A 12,361-nucleotide genomic window follows, 5' to 3' on the forward strand; every position below is an offset into this window, starting at 1 on the left:
TCCCATGCATGAATTTCGTGCCCCGGGCCACTAGTATGGGATAATTACAGAAGTTAAATGAATTACAAAAGCATTAGTGAATTGGAGAAATTAAAAGGTTTCCATAATAAAATGTTAACACTATTCTACTGGCACATACAACAAGCAGAAAAGAGACTCGGTAAGAGTTATGGATGCTATGACAATAGCCCAGTCTCATATTTTAGATTATATTTGTGGCTGTCTCTTTGAAAATGAAAAGAAATAAATATGAAAAGCAGGTATAGAGAGAGAATCAGCAAAATTTGGAGAAGTTTGGAGTCCTAGACCAGCCTTTATGGAAAGAAGAAAGATGAGTATTGTTTTAGCCTCTGACTTAATATCTAGGATTGGTATAACCAGTGTAACAGATGCAGAAAAAGCAAGCAAAACTAAAATATAAATTTACAAAAATGTAAACAGAATTAAAATAAAGAACAAAATATAACAGGAAGTGAGGTTTTACTATATGCCAGCTAACATGTTAAGTATCTTATATACATATACTCATTTAAATATTAATTAGATACCACTACTACTTGTAATATTTTGTTACAGGAAGGCTGAATAACTTGCCAAGGCATTCTGAGGCAGAGTGTAAGCACACACTTTTCTAAATATGGTTCTCTGACATTTAGAGATAGTCACCTGTTCAACTTGCAGATTCCCAGGGTTTCACTCTAGAAACCTATAGTGAGCTTTCACAACAACCTAACAACAAACCACACCCAAGGCCATTTAATTTAATCAGAATCCATGGATGAGGGATAAGGGCATGAGTATTTTTAACCTCTTCACTAATCTAATGTGACAAAATCTATGGGTAAGACCTTGTGATAATTTAAACAAGCATCCCAGATGATTCTAATTAATATTAGAAATCTGACAACCACATAAATAAGGAAAAGAAAAAAGACTGAAGATGGACCTTAAGTTGTAAGCCAGATGGACAAGTCTTTTGGCCTCAGTGCTTTTGGTAAAATTGGGGGAACATCATCAACAATAATAATAGCTACATACATTGAGGGCTTAAATATATTTTTATGTTTTTCCATCTAGAATACTTTACATGTATTTTATTATATGATTTAATTTTCATAATCTCAATTTGGTGGGTGCTGTTATCTATTTTTTATAATAGTTCAGTAACCCTAATAATTCCATAACGCTCTTGGACATTTATTGAATAGGCCATCTTGCATATCTCCATAATCACTGCATCTTCTGAGGTATTGACACTGTACAACAGTGAGACATGCTCCAGTTATGATGGACTTCTCTTGATTTTGTTGGTATTGTTTGAAGCTTGTTATGTTCTTTCGGTTCCAAAAAAACATCTGCCGATGAGGTTTGGGAGCTCTTCTCTAAGTTTCAGTGCATTACTAGGCTTGAATATACCGACAGAGAAAGTCGCCACCTTATCGACTCTTCAGATCCTTAGTACCTTTTGAAATTGCATCATGTCATCAAAGACTTCCTTAACAGTCATTGCGCCATCACAACATTTAGCTTACCAGTTGGTTATTGTAATATACTAGTTATCAATGCACAGGGTGCAGCTATTTGCATCCGGTCCACCAGTTCATTCACAGGAGAAAGATAGCTCACTGAGAGCAATTCACAACTTCACGACACTAAGCCAAAATTGTGTGTTGATCCAATCTATGATTTAGACGGGATTGTATGTTGGCAAGGCCAATAGATACCATAAATCTCTTCCCAAGCTTGATATATCGTCCAGGAACTCTGATGAAGATCCAGCGACAGCATCATAAATATTATCAAATACTATTCTGAAAACAGAGACTTCTTCAGCTGCCTTAAAGTCCAAGTCTGGCCATTTTTTCCAGTAATGGTGATGCTGAGGCATGCGTACCTTGGTCAATAGTCACTTTGAAGACACACACCAACACTTTTAGGGCTTCATGAAGGCAATTAGTAACTTAGGTTAGGAAGACTAATCCTGGGTAGCTGGTGAACTGTCTCCTTCCACACTAAGGCAAATATGCCTGGGCAGACTCCTTGATTGCATTGCTCCATCCAATATCAGGGACTCACGTGGCTCCTTCTCTGCTCATGATCGGTAGCATCTTGCCAGTGATAGCACTTATTCTGTGTCTTGGTTGGTGGGCTCCCCTATTATCTAATTTCACAGATAAAAAAAATAGGCTCAGACAAGGTAAGTAACTTGCCAATTCCTCATAGCAAGTAAGTGGTAGAGCCAAATTTTGAACCAAGGTCTGTCTGGCTCTAAAACCTATGCTCTTAATCACTCTCCTGGCAAGAAGGACCACTGGAGAAAATGATGAGTTATAATAACATGCTATTAAAAAGTCACGAGGAAAGTCGCAAAAGTACTCCAGGAATGAGCAAAACTTAGAAGTTAAAGAAATAGAGATCCATCAAAATTGGACATACAGATAACAAAGTGTCAGTTATTGAATAATATCTCCAAGTGTAAAGCCCTATCATATAAAGTGCACTTAGTGGAGGTATATTAAGCAAAGCTGCATCTCACCTGTAAAAGGATCGGCTGCAGACATTGTGTTAGAAGAGCCAGATGAAGAGCCTGGAACGTACCGACCACCACCTGTGTATGCAAACAAAGGAAACATGAGAAGACTCCAAGCTTGGAGGAAAACAGAAGAACAAGACTGTTACATGGGAGAATAACAAATTATAGTCAAAAGTGTTACAGTTGAAAAGACTAGTAAGAAACTAAAATTTCAGTGATTCTCCGAGCTTTGTTTTCCTAACTTTAATACTTTATTATATCTTAGCCCTTATATTTAAATATTGAAATGATCAGGAATTCAAATAGAAAAAGAAAATTGCAGGTAGTCTCTGACCCAAGTAATATATACATACAATCAGTTCCTGTTCCTGTACAAATTCACTAGAATTCCTGCTGTTGCTTTTGCTATCAGAACCACAGGCATCAAATGTTAATCTTTTAGAAAACCCCTGGATTCATTAATTCATGTGTCAAACAGTGCATTCAGTGTAGGGATCCAGCAGAGAACATGATTGCTTGTATCCACTGAAGCTTACAACCTACTGGAGAAAGGAATTACAAAGGGGATGAGTGCTAGAAAGAAAACAGACTTCCATTTATACCTTTACAAATGCATGGTGTGTGTGCATATGTTTTATTAGAACCTCTAGGGAAATAATCAGAGGAGTCTACAAAAAGATATATGTAAAGATGCTTATAAAGTTAAGCTTCAGAAGAGCAAAAAAGCCAAATAGTATCAGGTTTCCAGATAGAACCAGATGCTTTAATATCTGTCCTCAGTCCCACAAATAACTTACACAATACTGCAATCATGTGTTCCCTCTTTTGCACTGTAGTCTGAAATTCCACCAACAGAAATGTCCAGGTAATACCTCCCACCACTCTTTTGTAAAGTGCAGCTTTTGGGAAGGCTGCGTCATTTATAGTTCAGTAGTGAGTCAGACTGATCATCCTGCTCAAGTCAACATGCAGGTGAAATTAGCTTTATTATGTGAACTGATGATGGAATGTTGAAAAGAGGAGATAATGTGGGTACAATGAGTGTCTATCAGGGAAGAAGGAAAAAGGACAGATCTATATAAGGACTTGAGACAGGAAGAAGGCATGAGACCCTTCCTTATAAAACAAGAACAGTAGTAGCATATGAAAAATGGAATCAAACGGACCACAGCCAAACAATAACAATTCAGTACCAATTTCAAAATTTTATTTAGAGCTTGCTCTATACCTAAGAAAAGAGGAAGGGTTTTATTTCATCCTGTACCATGGCTTTGGTTCCTGGGACCCAGAATTCAGACTAATACTACTAGCATTATAATTTATGGACTGGCATGAGAACCTAATCCCATTTGCAAAATTTTAGATACTATGCTATGTTACAAACAACTGACTTAAAATGAACATGTGGAATATAAATCACATATAAAATCTAAATACTCACAGTCCAGTCTTAGATGTGATGCACAACTAACCAATTTAGCCTCATGTGGAAACTGGTAAATTTCATCACAAAATATATGTTTTTTAAAAAGTTAACTATACAAAGGAACATAGAAGTTTCTTTTTATGTCAAATGACTAAATTAAAGTTTCTTAAAATTATTAGTTTACAGTGTGGCTCTATTTTTGTAACAGGACAATTTATAATCGTTTTTATAGATACAGAATTACTATATAATTTGAGGCTTGCAAATATGAATGTGAAGTAAAAACCTACTGCAGGATCTTGGTTTTTATTTACACAGCTAATCATAATGGGCATTTAAACACATCAGAAAAAGAAAATTAACCAACACTGATGGAAAGAAGCACTTTAAGACTTAATACAAACCCTAACTTACCTGTAAATGGATCTGACAAACTGGTATTCCCAAGTCCCAACATTTGACCTTTTGTGTTATCAATAATAAATTTTGCCACTTGATCCAAAAACATGGGATTCAAATCATTCTTCTGCAAGAAGTTGTATGCAGTTAACCAGGGATCATCACTGATGTTATATGGCAATTTATAGGATGGTCCACCTTCATTGACATCAATTGAGAAAACATAATCAAATTCCTTTAATAGGAATATAAAAAGGAGATAAATGATTACTAACTTATATGTTCATATGTATTAATGACATATATAACATAGATTTTATGCGTTAACTTTAATAACTACAGTACTTAAACTTTCTCCAAAGTGCATTGTTAAAATCTTCACTTGGCATAGCATAATAGCAACTACTTGAGTGTGCTGCAAGATTAGCATTTCACTAGGGACAGAGGTGAGGGAAAGATTATGATGACATTAATTCTGAGGCCAAAGGGGCTTCCAATTGGCTGATCTCAAGGCCAAAAGTATTAGCTGTTACCATGCCCAGCTCACCAAAACATTCTGGCATTGTAAGCACTGCCCTGAGGGTCCCTTCTGCCTTTACAAGTTAAATATAGGCATGCAGCATTAGATGAAAGGTGGCACAGAAGCTCCTAATCCAAATGGTTGGTGATAGCTTACATATGGTTACTACTAAAAGATAAATAATGCCAAATCTGTCTGTGAAATGCAGCCCTTCGTACATGGAAAGAGTTTCTTTAAAAACCTAATTCAAGACAGGGAAAAGATAATTTCCCCATAGAAATATATTTTTAAATGTTAAATCCCGGGTTCGATTCCGGTCAAGGGCATGTACCTGGGTTGCGGGCACATCCCCAGTAGGAGATGTGCAGGAGGCAGCTGATCGATGTTTCTCTCTCATCGATGTTTCTAACTATCTCTCTCCCTTCCTCTCTGTAAAAAATCAATAAAATATATTTAAAAAAAAAAAATTAAAAAAAAAAAAAAAACCTAATTCAAGACAGGGAAAAGATAATTTCCCCATAGAAATATATTTTTAAATGTTAAAACATGAGAAAATTGTATTAGCATGGAGAAAGGGAAAAGAAAACCTTTAATTTGTTGAATACTTTAAGATAAAAGTATTTAGAAAGAAGTCAACATACTTTCCCTTCATATAGAACTTTTCCAGATGTTTGCTGATTAGCACCAGATGAGCCAACAACATCACCAATTTTTATCCACCTCCCTTCACTAACACTCCACTGATAGGCTTCGACTCTCTCCCCATCTCTGATTAGACGGGTCTGTCCTTCTCTAGAACCTTAAAATAAAAATTTTGAGAATCAAAGATAGAATGGCAAAATAAAATTCAAAAACATTTAGACAGAAAATTGTTAACATTAAAATTTATACATAAAAGAGAATGTGTGTTTTGGTTTAGTAGAAAATTTTATCAAACAAAAGATTATTTTAAATTGTACTGGAAAGTGGCATAAGAATGGTTAAAGGAAACTTTATTAAATAAAGGTTAAAAAATTTGATTCTAGAAAACAGCTAGCCCATCAAAATTAGAACAAGTTTTATTACTATCTTCTGACAACACTTTCATTCCAGTAGAGTCTCCATTCTTCTAGCTTCTCAGGCCCAAAAGTGTAAAGTCTGATTCCTCTTTCTTGCAGCCACATAGCCAATCCTTCAGCAAATTCTATCAGCTGCCTTTAAGTATATCTAGAAAACTATTTCTCCTCACTATCTCCAGTGATACCTGTGGAATAAGCCACCATCATGTCTCAGCTGGAATTATTCAATGGCCTCCTACTACTGCCCTGGGGTCCCCTGCAGTCCATATACAACCCAGCAACCACAGAAATTTTTGCAAAGGTTTAAGGAGCTCCTGACACATCTCAGCTGGAGACCCTTCAATGACTTCCTAACTCACCCTTGATAAAAGACTACGTCACTGGAGTGGTGTACAAGGCCAAACATAATCTGCCTCTCCCATCCTCGCTGACCTCACCTTCCACTACTCGTACCCTCATCCCACCATCCTACTTCAGCCATGGAGTCTTTGCGCTAGCTATTTATTCTGCCTCTGACACACTTCACACAGGTGCTGGCAAGATTTGCTCCCTTGCCTCCTTGAAGACTTTACTGAATGTCAAGTTCTCAGCAAAGCCTGCAGTGGGAAGGACCCTGCTGTCCTCCAGAGTCATGCTCCTATTCCATAGAGTAGGGCTGTGGCTGTCAGGTCAGAGACTACTTACTCTATTCAGCCCCCTTGCCTCTTGCCTTCCCTCGGGGTTACACACTGAGTATACAGTCAGTGGTATCTGTGTGGGTGTGATACAGGCCTATTCTAGGCCTTTTCCATCACTGTCTACCCTCCCTTTTACCCTGTTTGATGGATGAAAGTCTATAACCAAGGAACCTTTGATATCACATGCTGAAGATGGTGCTTTCCATCAGCCTGGGTCCCCATGACCCCAAAGAGCAAAATTATTCTACAAACATGCTCCAGCATATTCTGCCATCAACCGAACTTTACATGTGCAATAAACTTTTCTTGTTAAGCCACTGACATTTCAGGGTTTATCTGTTACACATAGTGCTATCCTATTACACATTTCCTGACCACTTTATTTAAAATGATAAAACAGCCACAACCCTGGCCTTATTTTTCCCATAGTACTTTACTTATTATCTGACATCTAAATTTACTTTTTAATTATCTGTTTCCTCATGTAGAATATAAATTTGTGAGAACAGAGATTTTTGTATCTTTTGTTATCTGTTCTATTCCCAGATCTTAGAACAACGCCTGGCACACATTAGGCACTTAGTAAATATTTCTTGTATGTACGCTATATATATAATGACAGAAAGACTATATTTTGTAAAGAATTGTAAAAATATCAAAACATGGTATTAATGAAGCAGTTCTTAAAGTTTTAGTTTCAAAGTCTCTTTATAATCATAACAGTTATTCAGAAGCCCAAAGATCGTCTTTTAATGTGGGTTGTATCAACTAATTTATTGGATTTGAAATTAAAAATGAGAATATATTTACTTCCTGGAAAACAATAATAGATTCACTACATACTGAATAAACATTTTAATAAAAAATAAGTTTCTTTTTAGAAATTCAGTGAAAAGACTGCCACTGTTTTCCATTTTTGTAAATCTCTTTACTGTCTCTCCTAATAGAAGACGGCTGGATTTACCATATCTGCCTGTATATTCAATCTGTCGTTCTGATAGAAGTATATGAAGAAAAAAAAAAAGTTAAAAAAGGGGAAGACTAGCTTAATATCCTTTTCAGATAAAATATGGATATTGTGCAAGTAGTAGGTCCTTAAAGGTTACAATTTAGAATCTGAAACCATACCAATGACTTTGTCATGCTCTATTAAACTAAAATCCATTGGTCTTTCTTACACTTTGAACAAGTCTTTTACACATTCATGATTTTGTAACACCATGAACTGGCATTTGGAAAATATTAAATGAGTTATGCAGACTGTCCACATGTTTACACATTTTATTATTTAATATAAAAAAAATCACACTGTTGCCCTGGCCGGTTTGACTCAGTGGTTAGAGCGTCAGTCCGCAGACCTGAGAGTCGTGGGTTCCGTTCCCGATAAGGGGCATGTACCTCAGTTGCAGGTTCCCCAGCCCTGGTAGGAGTGTGTGTAGGAGACAGCCAATCAATGTGTCTCTCTCGCATGGGTGTTTCTCTCTCTCTCTCTCTCCCCCCCCTCTCTCTCCTCCCCTTCCTCCCACACTTTCACTCTCCAGAAATCAATGGAATGTCTTTAGGTGAGGATTATTAAAAAAATAAAATAAATCACACTGTTAATAGTACAACTGATATCATTAGAACAGTCTTGTAAGCATTGGAAAACTATTAAGTTCCTGGTGTGGAGTTACAGATTTTCTAAAATTTCAATTCACACTAGAAAGTTTGAATTTTATTTTTGGCAACAAATATCATCAGTTGTTTTCCTTAAAGTGACAAGCTCAGTTTGTTCATTTTTAAGAAATGCCTGCCAAATACACAAGCCTGAATAACCAGTCGATTTGTGAAATAAAAATGGCATTTCATGAAAAAGCCAATAGTTCAGCCTTCAACATGAATGACTGCACAAATACTGATCTTTGAGACGCCATGGAACTTTAGTGCACCACATGTGTAATTTACATTCTGTCACCCAGAGTATTTTTTTAAATTTACTAAAGGGGTAAAGAAGTAATAAAATTAATGTTTAATGCTTCATAAAGGACATTTGAGGGCAGATAGCTTTTGTTTTTTAAAACTACAACTGTGCGTTGGTGCAGAACACGACTACTGGACACTGTGATGCAACTACCTTGATTTGTGAACTAGGGAGCCAGCAGTTTTACCCACCATTGACTTCTACACTAAATGATTAGCAAAACAACCTTTTTTCCCTATCACTTTAATCACTCCAAAATTCTGGAATAATTGCTAACAAGTTTTACTACTAGATAACACGGAAATATTTACCAGGTTCGTTCAGATGTTCCCTCCCAGGAAGCTGCTCCGCATTAATGTTCCCTAAATCACCAGTTTTGGGATCAATGGTTGCCTGAGAGAGTTCCTTTTCAAAGGCCTTGATTTCTTCAGCACTTGCTGTCCGATCCACTGATTCTGTAAACACTCTAATGATACCATCACTATAAAGAAAAACAAAATGATTTTAAGTCATTGCCAGAGTTTATTAACATTATCACACCTGAGTGATCCGAAGCAAAAATAATCTTTGTGAACATGAGAAATGTTACTATGTATTTATTGCTGAGTATTGCACTATGCTGACTTGAGCACACACTGCCCTCTATTATTTTTTACTAGTAAAGCAATGCATAGGGTGAAAAAAGACTAGGGAAGCCCTGGCTGGGTAGCTCAGTTGATTTGAGCATTACCCCAATACTCGAAGGTTTTGATCCCCTGCCAGGGCACATGCAAGAATCAACCAATGAATGCATAAGAGGAACAACAAATCAATGCTTCTCTCTCTCTTTCCCTTCCTCTCGCTTTAAAAATCAATCAATAAGAAAAAGCACTATATTAAAAAAAAAAAAAGACTAGGGAAAAGTTATTGGCAAAGGTCAGAGAAATATATATTTAACATAAATTTTATTCATTTTTTATTTTTTTAACATAAATTTTTATTCTAAGTTAAATAGTTACCATGATAAAAATTTGAAAATAAAGTGTATGCTTTAAAAGTCAGTATTACTTAGGTGTTACAGTATACGAAGGGTAGTGGGTGGGTTTACTTTATTAAAGGAAGGAGTACCCAACATAGGACTTAGCAGGTAGCAGATGCTCAATATCTGTTCCTCAGGGAAACATGGAATCAGCCTTTCGCATGCCATTAACTAGCAGTATAACCCCAAATCAAAGGGTTTGGTCTAGATGGCACCTTTGGTCCTAACCTCTAATCTCAGAAAAATGACTTCATTTCCACGATTTCTCAATTCTAAATTTTGGGGTGGGGAAGCAAGTTAGCCACTTTCAAATATACTAATCCTACCTAATTCTACAGTAAATGTTTCTTGCATAACCTTCACTAACAGCAATTTCAGCCTTTCAATTCGTTTATTTTTCTTCAACTGTTATACCAACTACTTTTGTTCAGTACCAGAATCGTGCATACGGTCTCTGCAATTCACAAGTTCTCCCTTGTCCCCATTGTTTTTAATGCACACTTCCAATCACCAAGAGTTTGAAGCTTTATCCTTTTCTTTCACCCCATTTCTGATCATTTTCCTCTGAATTATCTCATTTTTGGTCTCTTATCCAGTGCCATGAAGGAGCCAATATTTAATAACTTCACACCCTTAATACTGCAGCTGCTTTCTTTGGCTTTCCTTCCCATTGTCAACACCAATTAAATGAAACATCCATATTTAATAATTCACAACTCCTACTTTAGTCATCTCACTTTTTGTTTAAGAGCTATAACCCTTTTTTTAAAAAAAAACATATTTTATTGATTTTTTACAGAGAGGAAGGGAGAGGGATAGAGAGTTAGAAACATCGATGAGAGAGAAACATTGATCAGCTGCCTCCTGCACATCTCCTACTGGGGATATGCACCCGCAACCAAGGTACATGCCCTTGAGTGGAATCGAACCCGGGACCCTTCAGTCCGCAGGCCGACGCTCTATCCACTGAGCCAAACCAGTCAGGGCAAGAGCTATAACCCTTTAACCCCAAGCACTAAATCTATAAATGAGCCCCATCTTACCTATTATCCACTTTTCCCCAGCATTAGTCCTCCACCATTTTCCTTTATCTCCTAAGACATCACTTTCATTCCCATGCTACATCTTTACTTATAGTTGCTTTTGATAAAAATTCTCATTTCCCTTCTTGCTCATTATCTTTCAAAATCCCATCTACATTTCTTCTCCAGAAAGTTTTCCCAGACCAATCTCTACCTTGGCTGACTTCTTTTGCATTCAGAGTTTCAACTGTACAACTTACAGTACTGACATAATAAATCCAACATCGTTAGTGTAAAAGCTATTGTGCCAACTACTTTTGTTCAGTACCAGAATCGTGCATACGGTCTCTCCAATTCATCTGAAATTCCTTATGGCTTATCTCTGTGCACTCTAATGCCCACCACAGTCCTAAACACATATTATTTATTGATTGACTAGAAAATAAATACCTCGCACCAACCACAATGTCACCATTGTCCAGCACACAGCAGCACCATATAGACTGAGCTGGAAGTCGGATTGTTTGAGCACATTCCCCATTTTTCCAGATTCTCAGGGATCTGTCTTCTGCTGTTGTCACAAAATCTGAAAGTGATAAACACAGAAAAAATTAGGTTGAATAAATACAATTAAGTACATGCATATATACCATCTTTCTAGACAGATTTTTTTAACTCTAAAGTATTTTAAATTATAGTTTTAGATTCTATGTATTTGTCATTTTTATATAACTTAAAAAAAACAGGTTTTTATACATTTTTCATCTTACATACTAAACACCAATAAATTATGTAAAACCTTTCCTCAGATACTTAAGAACTTTTCACAACCATCAAATGTAAAATAATATAAAGATGATCATATCATTTTCTCCTTTAGGAAAAAATGTAAAGTCACTAAATTATTCAAGTTACAGTTAGTAAATTGATTTAAGTCATCAGTTCTCCTTCCCTCACCTTAAGAATGTGACGAAATAAAGGTTAATACAAAATTTTAAATACATGGTATAAAATAATCTTACCTTTACAATTTGGAAAGATAGATATGCTATAAATATAATTTGTATGTCCAAAATAGACTTCGAGACACTCGCCAGTAATTTGCCACCTTCTAACACTGGCATCATTTGCGCACGAAAGAAATTCTGTTTCACTCAAAATTGCCAAACCTCTTACACAGTCTTCATGCCCTGTATTAAAAAAAATATGTCAATCAATAAAATAGATTATTTGGGTGATGGCTCTATGTATTTCATAAACATTGTAAAACACATTGGTGAATAGTAAAGCGTGATTTCAAATTTGAAAAATTCAATTTTTCAGTAGAAAAGCCTGATAACCCAAATTTATATTTCAGATTTGGCCGTATCTTTTTTCTTACCAGTCTTGGGAAGTTATTTTATATTCATCGTATCTTCTCCAAATTCTGTCTTAAAACCTTCCAGAAACAGAATTTTGATCTCCACAACTCTCATTTTTTACCTTACAGTTCAACTTTTCTTCCCCAGTAACAAGATTAATTCATAACATACACAATATTCAAATATAACTGAAAACATAACAAGGAATAATTATCCCTTAAATTTCTTACCACAGAATACTGAAATTAATATTTATAAAACACCAGAGAAAATTAAAAATTAAGATTACAAAAGACTGTAATTATTTATGGCCTGAAATATTAAAACCATCAAAGAAAAGTAAACTTTTTTTCCCGTTGCAAAAATAGGATGAGAGATTACTTTCTC

At 35.8% G+C, this 12,361-nt stretch overlaps 1 protein-coding gene across 9 annotated transcripts in view; it reads right to left on the bottom strand.

Moving 5' to 3' along the window:
* PLAA (phospholipase A2 activating protein) overlaps window positions 1-12,361 on the bottom strand; it is a 29,038-nt gene that overhangs the window by 2,025 nt on the left and 14,652 nt on the right. The window contains exons 5-12 of one of the 9 annotated variants that reach the window (XR_002832234.1): window positions 11,636-11,803; window positions 11,064-11,199; window positions 8,885-9,054; window positions 5,520-5,677; window positions 4,374-4,593; window positions 2,887-3,578; window positions 2,537-2,608; window positions 2,103-2,161 (exon numbers count right to left, since the gene is read on the bottom strand). Coding sequence is in view for 3 of the 9 variants with exons in the window: in XM_023764743.1 (XP_023620511.1) it covers window positions 2,073-2,161; window positions 2,537-2,608; window positions 4,374-4,593; window positions 5,520-5,677; window positions 8,885-9,054; window positions 11,064-11,199; window positions 11,636-11,803 (1,013 nt within the window). In the remaining 6 variants the exon portion in view is untranslated. Of the gene's footprint in view, window positions 1-484; window positions 2,162-2,536; window positions 3,579-4,373; window positions 4,594-5,519; window positions 5,678-8,884; window positions 9,055-11,063; window positions 11,200-11,635; window positions 11,804-12,361 lie in introns of those variants that run through there. The other 8 variants (XR_002832232.1, XR_002832233.1, XM_023764743.1 and 5 more) reach the window with 8 other exon arrangements.

This window comes from Myotis lucifugus, unplaced genomic scaffold (assembly GCF_000147115.1).
Source record: "Myotis lucifugus unplaced genomic scaffold, Myoluc2.0 scaffold_346, whole genome shotgun sequence".
Classification (NCBI taxonomy): Eukaryota; Metazoa; Chordata; class Mammalia; order Chiroptera; family Vespertilionidae; genus Myotis; species Myotis lucifugus.